This window comes from Populus trichocarpa, chromosome 7, assembly GCF_000002775.5.
Source record: "Populus trichocarpa isolate Nisqually-1 chromosome 7, P.trichocarpa_v4.1, whole genome shotgun sequence".
NCBI lineage: Eukaryota > Viridiplantae > Streptophyta > Magnoliopsida > Malpighiales > Salicaceae > Populus > Populus trichocarpa.
Window position 1 is genome coordinate 174,623 of NC_037291.2, and position 24,789 is coordinate 199,411.

The following is a 24,789-nucleotide window of genomic DNA, read 5'->3' on the forward strand; positions in this document are numbered from 1 at the left end:
TTTATATCCTTACATGGATACAAGTCAATGATCAACCCGATCTATGACCCGGGCTTAACCCTAAATCGACCTCCAAGTCTAATTTTAAAATTATAATAATAATAATTTTTATTTTTATTTTTATATTAACCGGAATTATATAGAACATGGGATAAGCTTGTACTATCTCTTCTACTGAAAACAACCTTTAATAGAACAAAAATTAATCTTTGAACTATCCATAAAAACACCGAACAACCTTAAAACAAAAAAATTAAGGTATCATGTCCATCCGGCGTACCAAACACTATTATATTGACAGCTAACAATTATAGCTTCCACAGTCTTCAAGTAACAGATAAACATAATAAAAGTTTATTTATTTATTTTTATTTTTTAATCACAAATACGAGTCCCTCCCCAGTCCCCACCATCTGCTTAGACTGTCATTTTTTAGGATGCTAAAAAGCTAGGTGCCACGCACTAAAGAAATTGACTTGCACTTTAAAATATAGTCGGCAAGAAGTAGCTTCAGGAAACAAATTTCACCGATCACCATTATTTTTTATATTTTATAGGAAAAATTACTCTTAACATCTTATAATTTGATATATATCAGAAATATTATAAATTTTCTGTCATTCATTCAAACATAATTTATCTGTCTTCAAAAATCCTGGAAAAAAAAAAAACACAGTGAAATGTCTTCTTCCCGTCTCCTTCTAGGAATTTGTTGCTTGTTATGTTGGCTGGGAGTCTAACAAGTAAAATTATTGTACTTGGTGGAGAGATCCTACCCAAAACCTATCGATTGAGGAGAAGAGTGGTTGCTAGTTCCTTTTGGTTTGATATGGTCATCTGTTGTCCAGTACTGTCTTGTGGTCTTGGAGGTGCAGCCGTGGATAAGACTGTATGGCGGTGGAGATCATATGGTTTTTCCAGCAGAACTAGTGGTTGTTGGTGATCTTCGGCTTGCTGGGATTTGTGGATTAGTAATGGGAACTGCTATGGGATGTGGCTGTTGACTATGGAAGACTTGTTGCTGTTGACAGTAGTGGTTAATGGGTGATGGATGTAGGGGGATGATTCGGGCCGTTTGTTTTTGCGTTTCAAAAGTGTTTTTAAAAATATTTTAAAAAATTTAATTTTTTCTTTACTTCAAATTAATATATTTTTTGTATTTCCAGATCATTTGGATGTGCTGATGTCAAAAATAATTTTTAAAGAATAAAAAAATATTATTTTAATGTATTTCTGAGGAAAAAACACTTTCAAAAGCAACTACTATCACACTCTCAAACACCCCCGAACAGTAGCTAGGATCTTGTAAGGACTTCTTTAGGGGGTGAGGGATGAATGGGAAAAGAAGGTGGCGACTAAGTTTGGTGTTTAGGGAAAAAGATGACTACGGGTTTTTTTTCTAATTACAAATTTGTAATATTTAATACAAGAACTTTTTAGCCATGAAAAATAATGATAATTTTATAAATAATCAGATAATTTTTTTAATTTTTTTTTGGCGTGCTAGGTACGGGATGTAAACTGTTATGCATGCAATAAAGTTTAGGTTATAGAGTGTAATTTTTCAAAACTCGATAGATAAGTGTAATTTCAACTAAACTATAAGATTCTAGAGGTAATTTTCTTATATATATATACACATACTTGGCTTTAAATACGTATTGTCTCGTGTACTTCAATCAACTGAACTAAGACACCACTTTGTTTTAAATCGTTTAAAATAATATATTAACCTTGTGTTTTTGTTAGTCGAGAAAATAAAATATAAGTCTTGAACTCACGACCTTATATTACTTCCACATGTTAATCACTCAGCTAGAATAGAAATCTTCTAAACAATTAATTAAAAAATATATTAATCTGTTTATAATTATACATGACTAGAAAAATAAGATAAGAACTTGGTTTTGAGACGCTAACCAGAGGTCGCAGATCAATTTCTGCAAAGAATTCCATAGTATGTTAAGGATTTATCTTATCTATACTTAAAAAGTTGATGACCCAAATTCCTGGTCATAAAAAATGCATGCATGACTTCTCTAAGCAAGAAATGGAGGGACTTCACCTAGCAAAAGGGAAGGAAGGAGGGCCAGCAGTCAGCATAAAAAATGGATAGCTAAAGAAAGATGAATCATAAATTAATAACTCTTTATTAATAAATTATTGCTACTTGAAATTTTTTTTTAAATAAAAAAACAAAATTGTCTGCGGGAAATGTTCATATAATCAACATCACTATCACCGAATAAAATTGTAAAACTAATTAATATATATCTTCCATCTTAAACTTTGTAGTCTTCTTCATATAATCAACATCATCACCATCAATATATTTTAAAATTTTAATTTTTAGTCTAAGTTGATATTTAAAGTGATAAAAGTTAGAGTAATAACCCTATATTTTTAGACATTGCAGAAAATCAAACCCAAGTAACATGAGTTTGGCTTGCTTCTAGACCTAACATCCTTGGGTTTAGTTAAGCGTTGAGTTCAAATACACATAGATTTGGTGAGCTATCAGACTCAATATCCTTGAGTTCAGCTACGTACTAGCCTAAACAGACTTTATTATCTAAGAATCCCTAAACCCAATTAAAAGAGACTGTTTTGTAGGTGTTGGATCTTCCACCACCAATTATCTACTTCTTAAGCTCTGAAGAAGAGAATATTGATACGAAATGTATGATTATGTACGTATTATTTAAATAATCAAAATCCTTATTTATCATGAAGATATTCAATTTTGAAATATCATCAATCACCGCCACCATTATCTTATTATTATTATTATTATTATTTAATTTCTCTTGTGGCAGTTAAACAACAAATCTTTATTATTATTATTATTATTCTTGGTGAGAAGTGGAATGCAACAAATTAGCATTAATGGACAGAGAAAATTAAAGTCAACTTCAGCATCATCTCACCACGTAGCAGTTAGAATTAGTCAAATCTTAGATAGGTATTTTGCCATTGAAGTTTATGCATGTAAAGGTACTCTTGTTCAAAGTTCATTAATTTTGTGTATATATATTGATATAATTAATTCTTAGCTAGCTAGGGTATTTATTTACACGTAGCTAGCTAGGGTGGGTGGATTCAAGAGTATAATATATGCACCCTTATATATATATATGTATATATATATATATATATATATATATATATATATATATATATTAGGATTTGGATTTTGGAAGAGGATTTATTTAAGTTTTTTAAAATACATTAGGCCGATATGCAAAATATATATCTTTAAAATTAACCAAAAGCCTTGATATATGGAGCTAGCCCTCCATTACTGCACCACCTTGAATCCATCCCTGGTTTTAATTCTTACGTGATCACATCGATCACCTGTAATTAAGGATCGATATATATTAATTAATTTAAACTCGATGGTACTGGTTATTGAGATTAATTTACAGTACTAAATATTTAAAATGTGAGCAGCTAGAGATATATTATATATATACACAACAAAAAATGCTTGCTTTTTGTCCTATATTTGCCCTTCAAAAATCAATATTCATACTGGGACTTAATTGTCAGAATCCCGTCCATGCCAACCTAGCTTCTTGTATCCATGGCAAACTGCCAAACCCTAAACCTCAAAACAAAAACAAAATGATTAAAATGAAGATCAAACTAGTCAAACTCATCATTAATTTGAAGCTAGGTAGGTAGGTGATGAAGTGCAACTTAGTGGCCTTTTGCCAACGTACGGAGGCAGATTAGTTTTGATTTATAATCTTAATTTCTTCAAAATCATCCAATTAAGATAAAACTTAATCGAAATCCTACCTCTGACATCCTATCTTCATTTCGCTTGTTGTCTTTTGCCCTAACATACATTAACCAAACACCATTGAATGCTCATAACATGATGAGATTTGCCTACTCCCATCCTTCCTATAGATGTTACTCCATGATTTTATCAGCAATATCTTTTTGACTTACAAGTCATGATATATCAAATCGGTACTACTTCCACACCATTATTATTAACATTAAGTATTCCTTTAAAAGGCATGAGTTTTTGTTATTGTACAAGGCTTTATTCTTCGTCCTCTCATGCATTATTGTGGATGCTGTGAAAATTTTAGATTTTTTCAATTTGATATTCAAACTTTTTTTTGATGTTTTAGTCATAAATTGAAGACCAAGTGATCTTGATTTCTTATGAAAAGGTGGGATTGAAAAAAAAGGATCAAAATGAAAAAGGCGTCAAACATAGATGGCATGCCATAAATTTCGTAAAAATACACACTTTGGTCCTTCAACTTTAAAAATCATGCAAATTATACAATTTTAGTGCCTTAATATTTTTCAATTCAATTTTGGTACAAAATTTATTTTTATTATTTTTTAGTCCATGGTTAAGAGAGGAGAGAGAGCGGTCGCCGAATTCCGGCGGTAGAGATATAAAAATGTCGTTGACACTGATTTAAGCTATCAAAACGGATGAAATTTGTGTCAAACGGTTCCATTTGATGAGGGGAGTTCATGTTAGGTTTTTTTTCTTTAAAATTCATGAAAAAATAGATCTGACCTCAAGTTGATTTTGGTTTTTAGGACGGTTTTTTAGGTTATAAATAGGTTTATCACGGTTCCTACAATGTTTTGGGTAAAAAATGGGTTGAAAACGAGTTTTTCGGTTAAAAAAACTTAAGCTTTGATTTTCTGGCTACCACAGTGGTCGGAATCTGGGCAAATCAGACGACGCTTCGTTCGCCTCGACAGACGACGCGTTGTCTGGTTGTTTTTTTTCAAAAAAAATTGGAGCAGACGACATGTCATCCGCCCCAGTTGCAATAAATAAATAAGGAGCTCAATAACCATATAAATAAGGGCCTTGACAAAATAGGTCAGGACAATATTGGGTTGGTGTTTGATTTTACAATCGTTTATTTTTGTTATCATATAGTTAAATAAAAAATAGTTTTAAAAAAAATTATAATCCTAGTGGAGGAGTCCATAACCTGGTTCACGGGTTTGGCGTGTTAGCTCAGGTTACCCAATTCACAGATTTGATGGGTTTACCCACCAACCAGATAAGCTTTTTTTTGTTTTTGGTCCTTTAGTTTTTTAAATTATTATTTTTTTATTTTATCCTTCAATATTGGATTGGTTAGGAAATACACTGCATGATTTATTTTTGTTTGTTTTCTATAGGGTTATCACAGTCTCAAATAAATATATATTTTAGGGTTGGTGTTCAATTTTAATATCATTTATTTTTATTATATAATTAAATAAAAAAATTATAAAATAGGTTATTAAACCCAATAGAGTCCATGACCCGGGTCGCAAGGAGATTGAGGTTGATCCATTCTACTGTTGTCTCGATATTTTTTAAAAACATCATTATCTTAAAGTTTTTTTAAAAATCAAGTCATAGTTTTATCAGCCATTTATATTACTTTTAAATTCATAAAATTAATCAATTTAAATGATACTAACCAAAAACTTATTTAATTAAAAACTTGAATGAATAGGTTTTGGTCATTTTAAATGATACTAACCAAAAAAAAAACCTCTTTAAGCTCTTTAATTTATTTTTTTAATATTTTAAACGAAAACCGATCTGACAGGCCACTTGACTAGTGTTTTAGCAAGTGGTGATGCCTCGTGATTCACACATATAATAGTTGAAGTTGACACAAAATTCCCACGTTTGGAGTCCTCAATCTTACCAAGTCTGAGTTCAAATGGGCTGAGTTGATTGACCACTGATTACTCGCATTTGGTATTTGTCGGTAACGTGTTTTAGTTGGCTCTAAGCTAACTTTTGGTACATGAAAATTGCAAAAGCAAACCCGAAAGGAAAGAAAGACAGAGACAGGTCACTCCCCCTCTCTCTCATTTTCTTGGTAGATTCTGACTTAACAACTTTATTTACGTTCATACTTCACGATACAGATGGACAGATTAAGATTGGTAGCTAGGAAGAGATCAAGTGTTGTTGGTTGTTGAGCGCTTCATCTCACTAAATTCTCAAGGGATTGTTCAAACTTGCAAGCTTTAAACAGCAAAGCAATGAAGAAATCAGGACTTTGTTGTATGTTTTAAGTCAATCAACGTTACTGTAACACCATGCTCTGTATAGTTTATTAATCAAAGGAAGCAATAATGACAGCTGCTCATAGGGTTTTTATATTGCCAGTCAAAATTTACAGTTACAAGTTTTCAGAAAAAATTATCTGACCTCACCAGCTCGACGTGGAAGAAGGGTTTGATCCATCATTCTTTGGTTTAAGCCATGTTAAAAACAAAACAAAACAAAAAAACAAAAGCCCTGAGCCATTTTTGAGGTTCCAACTTATCTTGTCTAAGGGCTTGGAGATTTCTTTTGGGCCAGTCCGGACGAGAGTAGAAATTTGGTCGTGTGAGAATGACAAGCGATACGCAGACTACCTCACTCAGGAAGTTGAATTTCTCCATAAAATCTTTCATGCAGAAGAAGAAGAAGAAAGAAAGAAAACCCTTTGAAGTTGTTGAAAAAGCAAAGAAAATCTCCAAGAGTCCTATGTAACCAAGGCTACTAGCAGACATGTACAAGAGGGAGAACCAAACAAAAAGAAATGACTTGGTTCTATATCAAACTTGAAAGAATACAGCTAGCACTAGTAATCAGAATCCTCCATCTGATTAGAAACTGCAATATCGTCTCTTATGTTCATACTCGATCACTGAAATAATCGCACCAATGCTTGCACTATCTCTGACATAGGCGGCCGGAATTCAGGCTCCACCTAATAATACAAAGAATGCAATGCAAAATATTACTTCTGTTTGAAGAGATCACCAAGCTTGAAGACAGTAAAGCACAAACACTACCCTGCACCAACAATTTCCCGATGGTTCTTACCTGTGCACAGAGGGAAATGATATCAGCAAATCGAGAAACAGACTTTGGAGGGTATAGCCCGCGCAATGCAGGGTCTACCATTTTGTCCAACGCATCAATGTCATGTAGTTGAGGGGTGGCCCATCGAACCAGACATTGTTCTGATTTCGGTTTTGAACTGCAAAGAAGCAAGGGAATATGGCAACTTAATTAGTTATGATATGGAGATTACATTGGCTATCACCATGCACTGGCAAACGGTGAATAAAAAGATTGCAGCAGCAGTGAAACCATACCTGTCAAAAGGCTGCCTACCAGTCAATAACTCCAGCATCACCACTCCAAAACTGTAAACATCACTCTTCATTGTATAAGCTGACGGCTTAGTGCACTCTGGAGCATTGTATCCTGCACCAAGGTTTTGGCTTGTCCGCTGAGAAAAAGAGAAAAACCATAATTAAAATTCACATGTTAATACTAAAAGCTGTCAAAACAACAGGCATCGCATTTCCAGACTATGCTAGCAGTAAGGAGATCTTGGATGTCCCAAGAAATACTAACATGATGGAAGTTTGCCAGCCCGTAGTCGCAAAGACATGGATTGAGCTCAAGGTCAAGCAAAATGTTAGATGACTTGATGTTCTTATGGATGAAGGATGGAGAACAAACTTCATGGAGGTACCTGCCCAAAGAATTGATATTTTATTAGAGAAAAAGGAAACAGCTACGGGGAATCATTCTGCAGGAGGGCGTTCATCTGCATTCTTGCTCTACAATTTAAGCATTTAGCCACTAGGCTAATAGATTTGCATGAGCATGTGCTTATATTGACTTACTCGACAGCACGTGCCGTGCCCAAAGCTATTCTAACTCTGGTATTCCAAGTTAGTGGTTTACTGTAGTCATCTGACACATGCAGGAATTCATGAAGTGAGCCATTCCTGAAATACTCGTATATCAACATGCTGTGCCCTTGTTCTGAACAATAACCAACAAGCTCAGCAATGTTCTGATGGTGAACTTTTGAGATGCTTGTAGCAATTTCTGAAAACTCTTGCTTTGCGCCTTGAAAAAGTGATGAATCAATCTTTTTGACAGCTAAAACCTGATAAGCAAAAAATAAATTATGTTGCAGGAACGCAAAATCCAACTATTCATTGCAAATTGTGTTTTCAGTTACAATCCAGTAACAATATGAGGTGCCAAATTCGACAACAAACTAGGGATCAAGTATTAGGTAGTGCCAGAAAATAAATGGAAAGGAAAATATGAAATGACTAATCATACCTTCCCATCAGGATATTTAGCCCTGTAAACAGGACCGAGGGATCCCTCACCAATAAGTCGGCCCGATGCAAAATTGCCAGTAGCAGTCTGCAAATCTGTCAAGGAAAAAGCTATGGAACGAACAGAGGTGTTTCTTCCAGCATTTAGACGGATGGCAAACTCGTTGTCACTTATAGACTCAGAAAAATCAGAAGGTGGAGGCTTGTAACCCACGGAAGGAGCTTTTTGCAGATTCTTTATATCAATCGAACCAGACAAATTGATTGGTTCAATTTCTGTCACCAGTAAATCATATTGTTAAGTCCACACCAACAGTGTCCATCAGCATGCACAGTATTGAAACAGGACAGCATTAAAAAGCGACATAAAGGTGCGAACACAAAGTAAAATATTTATAACAAATATTTAGCAAAGTTCTCTACATAAAATTATGCTGGAAGTCAATCAACTACCTTTAAACTCTTTCTTTATGGCAGCACGAGTGTCATTGGATAGTTCATGTGATGAAAGGGGAGTAAATGCTCTATGCCAGCTACCATTATCTTCCTCAAGAAAATTTGAAGATGGAGAAGACCTTCTTTTTGAAAGCAGTATAATGAGGAGTCCAACTACTACCAGTGAAGCCAAAACTATTAACGCTATAGCAAGTCCATTCATGCCACCTTTCCCACTTCCCTTGCCATGGGCTGAACTAGATTTACCACGAGGAGCCGGACCAGATGACCACGCATTCCCGCCCGTTCTTCAGAAAATAAAATCACGAAGTCAGAGAAGCAATATCTTACAACCTACATCCTCAAAAAAAAAAAAAAAAGAGGCAAATTTAGGGTATTCTTACTCCAGATTATCAATGCCATTCAGCGAATCAGGGACCCAACCAGTGAACTCATTGTCTTTAATATTCCTGCCAGTGGAACAGTGGATTCATGTTGTGAGTTCTTTACTTTTCACTAACATCAACTACTGTATTAAAGTTTGAAACCATCATTCTTATCAATGAATCATCGGACTTTAGAATTTTAGACATCAATATTTCTGACCTAAACTGAAAAACAATAGTTGTTCAATTGAAGTACTCAGAATGTTACTTACAAATCTTTAAGGGGAAGTCTGGCAAGGACATCTATGGTACCGGTGAATTCATTGTCTTGCAAATGCCTGTACAAAGACATAAACAATCACTGCAATAAACTAAGAGGACCTAAATAAAAATTTTATTATCACTTCTTACAATGTGCTGAGGCTTGAAAGTGCAGAAAAACTCTGAGGCAGATTCCCTGAGATCGAGTTGTGGGATAGATCCCTGTAAGTCATCTCCATGAGTGAACCATAACTTTTATTGTAACAAACAGAAGACTTTAAGAACCTTTTGATCATTCCAGTTAGTAATACTTACAGTGTTTTAAGTTTAGAGAGTTTCTGAAACATATCACTCAACTGTCCATTTAATTTATTTTGATTAAGATTTCTGGAGGAAGCATCAAAATTAAGAATGAGTATTCAGAACAAATGGAAGGTTTTGTAACAAAAGAACCAAGTATGCTTACAGGTTTTGAAGTTTAGTCATTTGTGAAATTGAGTAGGGCACACTGCCAGTGAAGCCATTATTAGAAAGATCTCTGCACGTTAAGCTTGCAAGATTAGTATCGAACACACTTAAATTCATGAATCAGTCCAGTAAAAAAAAGTGAGCTTGGGTAAAGAACAATCTCTACATATAATAACTTGTTTAGTCGTGTTCCAGATGAAGAAAATGTCAGCAGGCTTACAAGGTAGCTGCATTAGGAGGAAGCTGGTATGGTATATCATTCTTGAGGTTGTTCTTGCTCACATCACTGTACTATGACAAAGAAATACCAAAAGTCTTGAGGTTTTGTTCCTTCATCAGGAAAAAAGCTAGTGTAAAAAAAAGTGCTATGATTTAGAAACTGGGCATTACAAGTAGGTGACAGATTTCAAGTTTGACAGCTGATAACCCAGTGATCCAGTAAGTCCAAGTCCAGATAATTTTCTGCAAGAGCATTCAGAAAATTCAGGGTTATTCCTGCTAAATATGTGAAATGTAAAATCTCTTCACCAGAAATATTTTGACAAGCAAATCTAACTACATTTGAGTCACAGATGAGCCTGAGCACTGGATTCCTTCCCAAGAGTCTCCACAAGGGTCCCCACCACTTGATTGCCATCCACTCAGTTTTGAAGGAGAGTTTAAGCTCGTAAACATCACATTCAAAGCCGAAACTGAAATCAGCAATCACAATACGGGAAACATCAGAATACTGAAATGCAAATTTAATAGATTCTTAAGAAAATTATGATTATGTAACTGAAGATCATAAAAGAAGGGTTCTGAGTTTCAATACTGTCTTTGAATATTTGCAGTTGTTAATCCTATTAGTATCCATTTTTTGTTGCAAATTTGTAGTTAAAACAAGCACTTTTCAGTAACCCCGTTGCAATTGCACTGAACTTTTCACCATAGTTATTTTCTTCTTGAATGAGTTTATCTACATATACATGAACAAATAGTTGAAAACATCCCTTGATGGGTCCAATCCATGAAAACCAAGAACACCCCATCAAAAGTTAATTGCATTTAAAGAGACTGGCTTTTATTACCCATAGATTAAACAACAAACGAATAAAGTATTAGTAAAGGCAATAAAGATCATAGATCTCCCTTATATAAATCAAATTTCATTCTCTCCTGAGATTAAACATGTACAGAAATTTCACCTTGATAACCAACATGTGTGTGTGGAACCTTGAAACGTTACAGATAATTACGTGTTCCTAAACACCATTACCTCATTCGAGAATCAAAACAAAATCTAAAGCAAAATCAATAAACTTTGCAGTGCATGTGTAAATGGAGTGTGCATACCATCTTCAGAATCAGTCTTCGAATGGACCAAGGTGGTGAGGATTACAAGAGAGACAATCAAGAACCCTAAAAGACTATGGTACATTCTCCTACACCAAAACATAAAACAATAATGAAGCAGGCAAAAAAAAAAAGAGTAATGTGGGTTTTGTTTCTTTGTTATGCTTGAAGCTATCTAGATTCAAGAGGATGGTTATGAATGACGTTTCAGAAGTCAGACATGAACAACAGGATTCTGGCCTTCCTTCTAGGTACAAGAAGGAAGAAAAGGGGAGTCTTTTCCTTTTTTTGTTGTTTTTGAATTATTATTTTTTTTTAAGAGAGAGAGGCTATATTTGAAGAAAAAACAGCTCACAATGAGTGGCATTTTTCAGAGAAGAAAAAACTGCGAATGACTAGGAGAAATGAGAGTTTGTCAATGTTTTCCGGCTTTAGGAGTTATTACTAACAAAGCCTTCTGTTACTATCTTCCCGCCTTCTTATACTAACCGTTTATATATATATATATATATATATATATATATATATATATATCGAACCAACTTAAGTGTCAACCAAGACTACATAAACATCATCGGTATACTAAGAATAGCTTTTGTAGATCAAAGACAGTTTGGAAAAGGCATCGTTTTCTTTTTTATACACATCAATGTATTATATAAACATGATCCCATAACTGAAGTGTTTTCTAAACTGAACATGGCAATAATTATGCTGGTGTAATTACTGAATATATAGGAATGATATTTGGGGGTTGGAGAATCACAAGGAGAAAACGCCTCCTGTCAATAATTATTCCCCAATTTGGTAATATTACCATATCAAGCTTCATTATGATATTCTTATATCATTCCCACCCTTCTCAAGCTAACTCGGTATCCTTGATCACTACGAGGCTGACCTTTAGAAAAGAGTGATGGCAGCCTTGAATTGAATGTTGAGTCAAACTAAGGCAAATAAAAAAAAAACAAGGACAATGGTCATTATATAGCCCAACAATTTGGTCATGGCTAAACTGGATACTACAAAACTCAAGTCTTCAAGAGGATAGAAGAGTGAGAGCTCTCTTCAATTTAGGCTTTCTAGTTTTGGCTCAATCTTCAAACTTTGGTGTTGGCTCCTGATTTCCTGAAGATAGTTTCATAATTACATTAGTGGAGATGGTAATAAGAGTAATTAAGTTGCAACTTTTCTGTACAAAGGCATTCATGGAACAAAAATCTTGATTAGAAAGAAATCCAGCTTCCTCGTAGACAAAGGGGCTTAATATGCGATCTCTTTAAAAGGTATACAGGTCAGATTCCATGCTCAAGTTAATAAAAATGTGTGATAAGCTTTATTGAGTCCGGCAGCATTAGTATTGGTCATACAACGTCATCATATACCTCATCTTTCCCTTCCTTGGCTTGACGACTCATCACGTTTTCTCAGCTTTGTCAGGATATATGCCATGGCAACTTTAGCACATAGGCTAGAGCGCCCACGAGACAAGCAGATGATACCCCCTAGAAGAAGCAGACCATTTCCTATAATTTTCCTAGATGGCCTTGGGAATTTCTTCTCTTTGGCTTCACCAGTAACTAATCCCCGTGGGGCAGTCAATGTCAGAGTTGCCTGAGTATCCACAAGACTGTTCATTGTTTCTAGTTCAGGTGGAACCTGTGCCAAAAGAGGAAACACATACTTGATGATCTCAATATAATAAAGCCAGTATTATCATCTCCTCGCTAATGTGTAGCAGTTTAATCACCAACCAAAGGTTTTGGAAACTCAGTCAGTTTAACACAAATTTCATGATCTCAATATAATAAAGCCATTAATTTTATCTCCTCACTATGGTTTTGGAAACTTCTGTTAAACTACATATTTCATATATTACGTGTGATGTTAAAAAGGAAACCTGACTTCACCAATCATTCTATTGATAGGCTGTGCTAAGTCATGAATATGTTCTTTAAAAGCATCAGTATTTCAAGATGCCGGTCCTCACCTTCTGGATTAAAGATACTGCAGTGACAGCTGGACCTGTCTGAGGATGACTAATCACAGAGTATTTGCGCAGTGCATTATTCATCTTGCATACATAGCTCCATATGCCCCTTGAGAAAGCCAACTTTGCCATCTCCACATTCAAACCAGCATCTTCTTGGTGAAACATTTTGATCTCACAGGCATTTCTACCGGGGACTGTAAGTTAAAGCGATAGCAACTACCAAATAATCAGTACAAGAGTAAACTATTTCCATCTAGGAAGAATTAAAGCATCAAGTAAATAGACAATCCAAAAGCAACTGTTTTCATTTAGGAAGAACTAAAGACCAGGCAAATTGCAAATCATGCTTATAACCTCCTAAAACACAGACCAGATGATGCATCTTTTCTGTACCAAATAAGAAAATAAAAGGAGAAAGATCCATATGTTCCATTAGTAAAGCTTCAGCAGCATATAATGATCTTCCATTTCTCACTATATAGAGAATAATACAAGCTCCAGCAGAAAATGTAACAGTCTACGCTATACACTTCATGCTGGAAGAAAACATGCAATTTTTATAAAATACTGAATTCCAAACAACTAAGAAAACAAAGGCCCAAGAATCATTGTCAGAAAAGCTCAATATGAGACATTTCATGTTTTTTTTTTCTTTTTTGCTGTCAATACTGCAATGTCAGAAAGATACGGTTTATTTAAAAAAAATAAAAAATAAAAATATATACAAATGAAGGCCGGAAAATAATATTAGAAAAGCTCAATATAAGACACTTTATGCTCTCTTTTTTTCTTTTTCTTTTTTTTTGCTTGTTTATCAATCTTGCAACTACAAAAAATACTGCAAAAAGGGAGGTCAGGAAATTGCCTTTACTGATTTTCCAACCAGATCTAAAGAACTTCACTCGTACAAACTTCTTCTGTCTTGCAGCTAAAGGATGTTCACAATCCTAATTATAGTCATCAACATCAAATTAAAAATTAAGGATTAGACAATCAAGTTAAAAATAGAGTGAAGAGAACTAAATCGCCAATTGCATATATAAAATTATTTTCCCAGACATTATGGCAGAATAAATTAAACAAAATCAAAAGGACATTCTTGCATTAAAAAAATTTAAGAGCTTATTATCCCATTTGCTCTAGCCAGTAAGCAATCACCATTCACCATTGAAAATCTACTTTATAATTGTTATCTTTTCCAAAAAAAATGGTTATTGCTAGTCCGTTATTTTCCCACCAGCTAACGATATTTCATTTCTTGATAAATACATATAATCAAATTCATTGTTCCATATAATGTGCACAAAGGTGAACATATTGCACAATCATATCAATAGGTAGAAGCAACTAACTTATGCTGTCAAACCAGTTGCTGTAGATGATTACCTTAATAAAGCAGTAGAATGTCTTATCTTTTCCCTCCCACAATCTCCATGCTAAAACGTATTCTCTTGGGGTCAAAAGTGGAAATTTCTTTATTGTGTGACCAATTTCAGTTCCATTCGTTCTATCCACCTGAAGTTGCTCATGCTCAACTATGGTCTTATCCCATTGATTTCTGTAGTCATTGTCCATGTAGAAGTCCCTAAGCACCTCTGTGGTGCAGTTTTCAAAAACCATCACACTCAAGTACTTTATCGGAGCATCCTGCAAATACACAACCAGAAAACACCATCATATTACATCAATTCTCTCTAAAACCATACTCCACCAATAAAACTCAATCCAAATTTAAAAGAGATATCAATTGGTTAGCCTGCCTTTCTACCGCAAGTAATGAACTCATAAAACACAAAACAAACTAAACTTCGAAATGAACTTTATTGACATATTCCACAAACCAAAAGGAGAAAACTTTAGGAAATTGAAAACAGTACAACATTAGGGGTAGAAGGCAACAACCTTCGGTTTGAAACATTTGGCGGTATAAGCTAGAAGATTGTTTCTCTTATTTGTAACATTTTCCCATTTCTCACTCTCCTTCTCAGTTAGCTTCTCATCCAAAACTTCAATCAAAAACTTCAAATCAGCTTCTGAAACAATCTCTGAAATTCTGCATAAACAGTAGCAAATAACAGGAGTTGCATTTCATTAATCAAAACCCTCCCAAGATTGGGACTTTGATTCAATTAAACCAACCCCCAATCCAATACAAACATTAAATTATTGACAAAAATGAAAAAGAACGAAAAAAAAGCATTCCCGTGTAAGAAAAAAAAAGAGCAAAAGCAAAAAAGATTTCATTTTGATCTTAAAAAAAGAGGGACCAAACTACTAAATAAGAAAAGCAAGTACCTGTAATTAGAGGAACCAATATCAGTAGCAGTGGAAGCTGGAGAAGAAGAAACGAGGTTTCGTTTAGGAGGAGGAGAAGAAGAAGAAGAAGAAGAAGAGAAGAGTCGTTTGGAAAAGTGGAAAATGAGAATTACAAGCAGCGCAAAGGGAGTAGCCCATCCATAACCAAAATTCATTCTTTCATTTTGAAACAAAAAATCCATTGAAGAAGAAGAAGCATTTGAAGAAGAGTGTAGTGATGATCCACTAAAACCAAAGAAACTCATCTTTCCTTTGCAAATCTAAATCAAACCCACCAATTATTTTTTATTTTTTTGGCTTATAGAAGAAGAGAAGGGATGGGTATCGGTTTGATTGGGGCTCCCGCCTTTTTTTCGGCCATTAATGAATTGGGATTTCCGCCGTTGTTTCGGCCATTGCTGAACTTCACAGCTTGGCTTTGCTTTGATTTTCCCTCACGTTCTGTTCCTACAGCATATTTATACTTCTCTCTCTTAGTAAATTATTCTTTAGTATCTGATTCTTGAAAGGAATTATAACTGAGTCCTTTTTAATTAAAAACCTATAACATAGTCCCTTGACTTTTGTTGATCGTTGTCTTTGAAAAACTTTGAATGGTTTTTTCCTAAGAATTAAAATCATCAAATGGTACATTTTGGATGAAGGAGAAACCAGATAATGTATAAGCAAGACAATGATCAAACACTACCTTACCAGTTGATGGTAACTCTCACTACCCTTTTCATATGGAAAATTAAAAAGATTCAAAGAATCAGAAAAATTATGAGCAGGATATTAGAAAATTAAGTCTTTATTGGAACAGCGTTTAAAATGGTGTTTCATAAAAATTAAAAAAAATATTTAAAATTATTTTTTATATATTTTTAAATTATTTTTATTTATTGATTTCAAAAATAAATCTTAAAAAAATAAAACTAAAATTATTTTAATATATTTTTAAATAAAAAAACACTTTAAAAAATAAATACTATAAAAATAACACGCTTATAAACATTGCCTTCATGAGTAGGACAGTTTAGGTGTCATGTTTTTTTTTTTTTTTATTATTATTATTATTATTTTGTTAATGTATTAATTGATTTCTAACGTTGCGAACTACTATGTTGAGATTTTGTCTAATTTTAGATGATCCACCAAAGTGTGTTCTGATAACTAGTTGATGCAAATATGTGGTCACTTTTGAGAAAAATGAACGGAGTTTATTGTGTTTAATTTTAGTGGAGAATCTTCAAGTGTCATGTCAGGATCGCTTGAGTATTTGGCCAATCCACTCCTTTCTCCAAATCATATCATATCAAATTATATTTAGAAAGATGTCTTTTCTCCTGTTCATGCAGAAGAGGGCATGCACAAGCTACTAGCCTCAGCATTACCAACAATTTCCATCCTCTCCAATTGTCTAGCAATGGCAATAGGCAAGTAGCAATTTATTGGTGACAGGGATGCTCCAACAACTTCAGGCAGTGCTGCGGCAACCCCATTGTGGATTTTAGGTAACATTGTTAAGAAAAGGTTTAGGTTTGGATCATACTTTAATTTCATCAAATTTTCAGATTTAATATACTGTCTTCAAGATGATCAGTCCATCTTGGAAATTAAATAAAGTGTCATTATCTTGCTAGTCAAGGAAGAGATTACACACTGAAAGAAAGTGATTAAGCTTTGCTTAAAAACAAAGTAAACAGCTAGTTCATTGTTATCATCAGTTCTCTCAACTTTCCTTTTTTGTTGTTCATTGTCTTCGTCTTCCTTTCACTGAGATGTAAAATCATTTGTTCCACTTGGGTTATTTGATGCCAAGCGCCGACTGCCACCAACAACAACTTTGCTGTGTGGTATCACTGCCACTGATTATTTCACAAATTGATGAATAACATGAAAGACAGAAATTAGTAGCTCATTATGTAGAAAGCATTGACACTAAGAGGTTCTTCCTTCAACATCTTTTGCTATATTTCCCTTATTAAGCTGCCTGCAAAGTCGAGTTACTCTTGCAAATGCAAGATGTCAACCACTATCTCCGCATAACTATTCTCGCTCAAAATGCAATGTAAAGGACCAAGAAAACGAAAGGAACACTGACTACAAGTACAACGCAACACTCAAAAAACCATGTATTATACATGTAGCGAATTGTCCCTGCAAAACTTAGAAGACCCGTCATCCAGCTATTGATGCACTCCAATCAATTCTGCGATATGACTATCCACCTTCACACAAGACAATGGGGGACTAGAAGATGGAATCAAAGTTCCTGTCACTTACACTACCAGGAGCCTGCCCAAATCTTGGAGTATTTGTTTCTTCCTAACTGGTCTGCGAGGGGGAGACGGTTGTGATACCATCTTCCAATTTAACTCTAGCGCCCGCAGAACCATCAGAGCCAGAACTAACCCTATCAGTAACAGTGCCTTCTTTGCTAGACTCATCCAGGCAGACAACTTGAGCAAAACTCTTCGTCATCTGCTTGATAATATCAGTTGGTAAGGTAACTGCATTTCTGTGCTCACTTTCTCCAACTACACCTACAGCCATCAGGCTGGCTTGCTGTCTAGCCTTCCTTTCTTGCATGGCTTTCTGTCGGTCCTCATAAAAATCAAAATCATCTATGATTGACATATCAGTTTCGTAATTCTTAAAGATGTTCAACATCTCAATGCCCTGCTCCAATTTCACCTGCAAGAATTCAAACTTGATATTAGGCACAAGAGAGCTGAAAAAATAGGTGTTTAGGAGTTTCTATTTTTATAGAAATGTCAATGAAAACCAAATAATTTCCTACAAAAGAAACAGCCACATAATCATTAAAATTTAAGCTTACACATAGCCTGTGATATCACACAAACAACCACAAGTGAGTCAATATAAACTAACCACCTAGCTTCTCCTCCAATTGGATTTTCAAGGACCAAAAAAACACTTCTGATTTTGTGTAGTGGACCAAAAATACCTAGAGCACTAAGAAATTCCCATAACTTGCAAAGTTCCAAAGGAATTCCTACCTCCTGTGTGTCTCGACTGTTAGTGACAGGCTTGTTGTCATTATTTTCCAATACAATGTGACGAAACTGACTGTTTGGGACATCTTTAATAATGTGCCATTTGACAGGGAACTGCCCGCTCCACTTGTCCTGCTGCCAGTAATCCACACTCTTGTCAAAGTCAACAGGTCCAGTCATTTCAGCCACTCCACAAAACTGGGCACTAGCATTCACCTGCATACAAGAGTAACAAATACTTACAGAAGAAACAAGAAATTAGAAGTTCGGAGGAAATAACAAAGATATAGCATTCACCTGCTCTAAGAGGAAAAAATAATAGTTTTTAGATGAATATAACGGAAAAGCAATCAGAAAGAATTAGAAGCTCAAGAGGCAAAACAAAGACATTGCAGAAGCTTCAGTTTTCCTTCAATATTCGATACAAGTGATAACAAAAGTAATGTATCAATGCATTTAAAAGATATGATTCTCTAGATTAACGATATATTTCAAGTTTTTTCTTTTATTTTTTTCCCAAGGCATTGGTCTGCCTTCCAACTTCCAAGTTACTGTTTTTTGAGCACTTAAGAATCAGGTATTTACCGAAAATAAGAGAAACACAGGACAAGGATCTTGCTTCTCCTTAGCTTCACGATAGGTGGTGTCCAATTTTCTATTCCCATTTGGAGTGCTGGCCCAAACACCATATTTGATGCTCTTGTGAACGTTATCTTCACTGTATGACTTGATGATGAAGAACTTAGCATCCTTGTATTCAATTACAAAATCTGGTTGGTTGTATGATTCGTCATGGATCTTGGCAGATGGTTTGCTATGTTTATTATTCTCAACAGAAGGACCATGTTCAGCTGTATTTTGGGCCTTAGGCTTTAAGGCCCTTGGTCCTCTGTTTTGCTCACTAAGGATATCAAGACTACCATTGCAGCCACATAAGGAAACATTGCTCCTTCCTCGCCGTCTGTTGTTTTCAAGAGAAAGCCAACCCCGATTGTTAGTCCCCAAACTAGAAATGGATGCACTTCCAAAACTAGATCCCTGATTGTAACCACTCTGCAGATAGGCTCTATTGTAGGAGTTTGAACCAGATCCAGGGCCATAAAATGATCTTTGTTGTTGAGATGCCTGCAAAAACTTTGTCAGTTAGCATTAACACTAAAAGCCATAATCCGCTTCATCAATTGTAATGATAATACCTGGTGCTCATCGCTTCCTACTAAGTAATCAATAATAGCAAAGCATGCAAATCAAACATGAAAATTGTTTGCAGTCATAACCGAAAATGCATGGCAAAGCAAAGTAACCTGGGGCTGTTATCAGGCCTCTTATGCCATCTTTCAGGTTTGGGTAGAAAGGAAGGATAAGGTTAGTAAAATACCAAGTAACAAATTCTAAAGAACATATTCGGTTGACCTACTAGATTTATTAGGAAACAAGCAAGAGCCTTCAAACAATCATGTAGCCATATATTGGCAAATAAGAAATAAGGACCTTTACATGATTGGTGTTGCTTAGGCTACACAAATCTTGCATATATCACAACTGAAAGTCCTGATAAAATTTTCAATTACCAAGGCTTATAAAATAGATCTAGGATAAAACAATCTGCACCATAATGTACAACCCCTTTTCTTAACTAGCTATATGGATTCCTTGCATACTGTAACATCTCGTAATGAGAAAAGGCAAGCAGCGTCATGTGACTCAACAGATTCTTAATAAAAAAAAAATAGAGGGGTAAGAATACAAACCATTCCAACATTCTGCCCAAATGACACAAAATTGCCAATAGGCTGTGGGGAAACTGAAGGTGAAAAGGGAGTCAAAGGCCTATTTCTATCTGAGGGCTTTGACCAATCTGACCAAAGTCCTCCAGATCTCAATCCGTCGAACCCCTGCTGCTGATCATGAAAACCATGGTTTCCTGGAAAGCTGCCCCTACCAATTGATCCTACTGGAGGAGGATAACTAGGCCTTGGTCCGAAAAGCATGTTATCTCCTTGTTGGTCGATGTTTGCCAATGCGTTGAACTCCGGTTGTGAAACTGGTGTTGGTGAAGTGATATATGACATGTTAGGACCTAGATGCTGGTAATAAGGTGGCCCAGAAAATGGAAATTGCTGAGGGGAGTATAACTGTGCATCTCCACCGACAGAAGGTAAAGGAGTGGTGACTGGAGAATATGGCCCATAAGGCATTTGTGGACTATATCCATATCCAGCATGGAAAACAAGAGAAGGATTGTCATTGTAGACACCCTAGTTAAGACAAAATGTCAGGGAACAATAGCAAAGGCAGTCTATATAATAAAATGATGTGATGGAGGGTTGCTTACAGGAGACCCAATTTCTAAACCTTCAGCATTTATATATGGAGGATATTCATCCCATTCACCAGTGACATTGTCATAACCTGGTTGACAACATCAATAAAATGGTCCCTTGATTAATTCATGTAGGATATCAAGTATCAGAAACTAATACAAGAATGTTGCAGTTACATGCATTTGATTTCTAAAAATTAATATTTAGTGTCATCTGTGTGACATCAATGATAGGTATGATCAGTGACTGTCAAGTTCAGGGCCTCCAAATGGACTGTAAGACTAACCTCTGTAGTAGAACGCCTGTGCCTGAGGAGCATAAATATTAGGTGGATAGACAGCACGATCTCCAGGAGAACCAAATGCTCCCAATTGACCTGTGGTGTCCCTAGGATGACCTGAAGGGGCAGTATCCTGTGAGGAATTAGGAGAAACTGACGTCTCATTTTTTGCTGATAGAGGCTGAAAATAAGTTAACAAATAAGGTTTCTTACTAAAAAAAATACTTTCATTAAGCTTTGAGTATAGAAAAAAAAAATGATTGAAGTTTAAGAAGAACTACCTGCTCCTTCATGTTATCTGATTCGGCAGGTTTCTCTTCTGCATCCATGATCAGTAAGCTCAGTGACTTAGTAGAGTCTTAGAAACACAGGCAGTACAAATTTATTGACCAACCAAAGCTAAAATTGGGGATATGAAAACTTGAAGCTATGAATATGTGCGCACAAATCCACACATTCACACCTATGCACACATGATAAATATAAGAACATGAAAATACTTTCAAAATGGAAAACCATTGAGATCTAGTCGATACTATAATGAAACAGGAAACCTTCGTACATAATACAAAACAATGAGCAACCACTCATTTAATAACCAGGTTCTATACACTACAAGTATGCTTTGATCAGTCAAAGATCTCATCAGCTTGACAATAATAAATAAGCTCATAAAAACAGGACATCGCCTTGAAATCTCAAGCATATCAAACATTTTTTCTTTTCATGAATTCAAGAAACCACCGGTTCATGATTCCAGAAAGCAACCATATCAACAAGTCAATTAAGTTTCTTGAACCTCCACTCCAAAATACTCTACTGAATAATTATCTAAACATGACAAGCAAAACTGAGAATTCGCAATAATTAAGGTCACCTCACACAACCTAGATCTCAGATCTCAAGATAAAACACCAAGCACAGCCCAGATTTATCACCACATGCAAGTTTCAATCTCTCCGCATATAAAAAAGACGAGTCCTCAAAAAACAAGGCAAAAAAAACAGCATAAAGTCAAAAGAAAGATTGATTTTTTCATGTTCAAACGAACAAGACAAAAACAACCCACAAGCCAATTCATCCTGCAAATGACTTAGACCCCTCAAACCAACAAAAAGGAGAGTTTGAATTAACATAAAGATCAAAACTTTATATAATTATGATAAAGAGAAGAGGTGGGGTAGGGAGAAAAGTACCAGCAGGGACACGATCTGGAGCAGGTTGTGATGGTGATTGGGTTGCCGCCATATGAATGGATCAGAGGATGATCTCTTCAGAACGGGCACCAGAATCTAAGCTCAAATCACCAGAGAAGTATTTAACTTTTTCTTCACATGGATATATAGAGTGAGAGGGAGAAAATAAAAAATAATGCTCTCCTATATCTATATAAGTAGTGTACAGTAGGCATTTAACATTAGGTCTTCTTTTTTGGCAATGAATATAGTTTTCCTTCATTCAGTTTAGCCTTTTTATTGGACAGTTGAAAAGAAATGTTGCCTGTTAAGGTAAGTACATAGATTGGGTTATATTTGGGTACGTGGTGGTTGGAGAAGCGGCAGTGGAATCGAATTCGATAATGTTTAGTTATTGATTATTTTTTAAAATATTTTTATTTTAAAATATTATTTTTTTATTTTTAAAATTTTATATTTTATATTCATATAATTATCTAAAATTATCAAAAAAATAATTTAAAAATAAAACATTTTAATTGTTTAAAAAACAAACATAGCCTCAAGAGTTTAGTCTTAAAAACTGTCCAATTCCAACACCAACAATTCTAGGCCTATCTAGTTTATGGGCTTTTTTATATATGTTCAGGGCTTGGCCCAGATCATAAATTTATGACTTTGACTTTGACTTTGATTCATAAAATCATACCTTTATCTTCCTCATCTTCCTTATCTTAAGTCTTCCTTTAAACTTTATTTTAAAAAAAAATAATAATACATACCATAATTTTACATGAATTCCATTTAAAAAAAATTACAATTCATAGTTTTTTTTTTAAATCTATAACTCGTAAAAATTATGGCAATACAATATAGAACACAAGCTAAATATATTTTTTAAAGCATTAATCAATGCTAAATCTCTTTAGTACGAAAGAAGGTATAATTAATGAAACTAAAAAGCAATTGTAGTAATAATAATAATAATATCGGTGCTTGAGATTTGCTAATGTTTAAGAATTGGTGTGTGTTGCTTGAATTTGCTGTGGCTTTCATTAATTATATAATTGAGATAGCACTTGGCAGCATTGCTATATATTAATGTCGTCAGTGATCACTTTGACTAGTTCCAAGCAACCATCACGTCCTCCTACATATTTGCATTGGAGACCTTGAGGCCCTGAACAACAAACAAATTATGATGTTTGCTTATGGTTTTTATTCTCTCTCTTCTGTGTGTCGTGCCATTGCAGGCACCTGTCTTCGATGTAGACAGCTTGTCCTTGTTTCCATTTTTATTTCAGGTGGGGGGGCGATCGACAAGAACTTCATTTTCCATAGAATGAGGGAAACAAGGAAACTAACAAAAATGGAGATGATACCAATGATTGATGACTTGACAGGTGGTAAACTACACCTAGGGCAACCAGGACTATATGTAATGCTGATGCTTTTTCTTTATCAATGTTCAGGTATCAAGCTGCTTGTTTCTGCGTCTTATTTACCATTGAAATAGTTAGCTTGAGGACTTGAGCTAGTTAATTATGGCTGCGAGAATCAAAAGCATAGCTATTATAGTGGCGGCACTTGGTGTCAAAGCCTTTGTATTTGGAATTCTGGCTGAAATAAAAAAGGTAATTACTCTATGTATTCAATACAAAATTGACAAGGTGATTTGCTAATCTCCTTCTCTGAACATGTCTTGTTGTTTTCTACTACTTGTTCCCTGCACGCAGCCCGCTTCTGGAGAGGCTAGCATGTCACATGGAGTTGTTACCTGCAAATATCCATCAGACCCAGCAGTCTTTTTTGGCTTCTTATCGATCGCAGCACTCATTGCTTGCACGTTAGTTGGGATCTGTTCTATATTTTATCCTTACAAGGGCAAATCTGTTCCTTACAAGGGTTTGTTTCACAGCACTCGCATGGTTGTGTTCTTCCAAATTGCCCTGTGAGTGTACAAGCAAACGAGTTCTCCATCATTTCCAAGATTTATTTTCTGCTGTGATATTGTCAAGTTATTCATGCCTAATAAATTAATTCTTTTGTTGGTGTGGAAACAGGTCGGTGTCCATGTTGGCTGGAGGGATGCTGCTGTGGGCAACAACCACTGAGCTCATTCACTTGACAAAAAATGTGCACCGTCATAACGTGGACAGTACTTATTGTCCCACAGCCAAGACTGGTCTCTTTGGTGGTGCTGCCTTCTTGGCTTTAGATGCTTCCCTCTTCTGGCTGGTTTGCCTAATGCTCACAAGCAACGCTAGAGAGGACTACTTTGATGAAGCAGGAGAGGAACAGAAAGGTGAATATGGTCAAGTTCTAATTACAGACTATGAGACCGCAGGAGAGAGACCACAGGAGGAGGCAAAGCTTGAAATATCAAGTGGACTCGGTGAGAGGATCAAACATTATTGAAGAAAATAAGAAAATACCTGCTGAATGTTATTTACAATATGAACATGAAAGACTTTGGTGTGGATGTGTTCTTTTCTCTCTGTTCATTCCTGTTGTTATTTTCTCTGTTGAATTGATATGCTCATTATAATATAGCAACCAAGCAAGCATCATTCAGAGAGAGCTTTGAAACCAGATGAATGAACTGCTATACTGTTGCTCTGCTGCTTCGTTGCATAGATCAAGAATCAAACTTTGTAATCAAAATGGTAAAAGGTTCTCAA

At 35.2% G+C, this 24,789-nt stretch overlaps 4 protein-coding genes across 8 annotated transcripts; 1 reads left to right on the plus strand and 3 right to left on the minus strand.

Annotated features, from left to right (window-relative positions):
- Positions 1 to 6,626: 6,626 nt before the first annotated feature.
- On the minus strand, positions 6,627 to 12,417 carry LOC7465576 (protein STRUBBELIG-RECEPTOR FAMILY 5). The gene is given in 16 exon segments (XM_052454585.1): positions 6,627 to 6,755; positions 6,872 to 7,028; positions 7,147 to 7,283; positions 7,412 to 7,532; positions 7,687 to 7,955; positions 8,138 to 8,412; positions 8,590 to 8,879; positions 8,976 to 9,041; positions 9,230 to 9,295; positions 9,369 to 9,440; positions 9,534 to 9,605; positions 9,685 to 9,756; positions 9,907 to 9,972; positions 10,077 to 10,148; positions 10,246 to 10,378; positions 12,407 to 12,417. Coding segments are annotated over 15 exon segments (1,980 nt in total). The 5' UTR covers positions 10,362 to 10,378; positions 12,407 to 12,417.
- LOC7465575 (uncharacterized) lies at positions 12,227 to 15,829 on the minus strand. Its single transcript, XM_024605916.2, has 6 exons — positions 15,310 to 15,829; positions 14,917 to 15,067; positions 14,401 to 14,661; positions 13,880 to 13,961; positions 13,012 to 13,208; positions 12,227 to 12,680 (listed from the first exon to the last, which is right to left on the minus strand). The coding sequence occupies exons 1-6, from the start codon at positions 15,573 to 15,575 to the stop codon at positions 12,408 to 12,410; spliced, it is 1,230 nt and encodes a 409-aa protein (XP_024461684.2). The 5' UTR covers positions 15,576 to 15,829; the 3' UTR covers positions 12,227 to 12,407.
- Positions 15,830 to 17,211: 1,382 nt separating this feature from the next.
- On the minus strand, positions 17,212 to 22,414 carry LOC7497755 (YTH domain-containing protein ECT4). 5 transcript variants are annotated; one of them, XM_024605337.2, is made up of 8 exons: positions 22,130 to 22,414; positions 21,215 to 21,252; positions 20,940 to 21,066; positions 20,665 to 20,741; positions 20,081 to 20,587; positions 18,915 to 19,454; positions 18,333 to 18,545; positions 17,212 to 18,006 (listed from the first exon to the last, which is right to left on the minus strand). In XM_024605337.2, the coding sequence occupies exons 1-8, from the start codon at positions 22,179 to 22,181 to the stop codon at positions 17,638 to 17,640; spliced, it is 1,923 nt and encodes a 640-aa protein (XP_024461105.2). In that variant the 5' UTR covers positions 22,182 to 22,414; the 3' UTR covers positions 17,212 to 17,637. The 5 variants fall into 5 exon arrangements, with proteins under 5 accessions (XP_024461105.2, XP_002310346.3, XP_024461104.2 ...); XM_002310310.4 differs by having other exon boundaries at positions 20,940 to 21,114; XM_024605336.2 differs by having other exon boundaries at positions 21,215 to 21,291; positions 22,130 to 22,385.
- An 843-nt stretch (positions 22,415 to 23,257) lies between these two features.
- Positions 23,258 to 24,680, plus strand: LOC7465574 (uncharacterized). Its single transcript, XM_002310868.4, has 3 exons — positions 23,258 to 23,742; positions 23,845 to 24,059; positions 24,172 to 24,680. Exons 1-3 carry the CDS (start codon positions 23,653 to 23,655, stop codon positions 24,524 to 24,526), a joined length of 660 nt encoding a protein of 219 aa, XP_002310904.3. The 5' UTR covers positions 23,258 to 23,652; the 3' UTR covers positions 24,527 to 24,680.
- Positions 24,681 to 24,789: the final 109 nt, after the last annotated feature.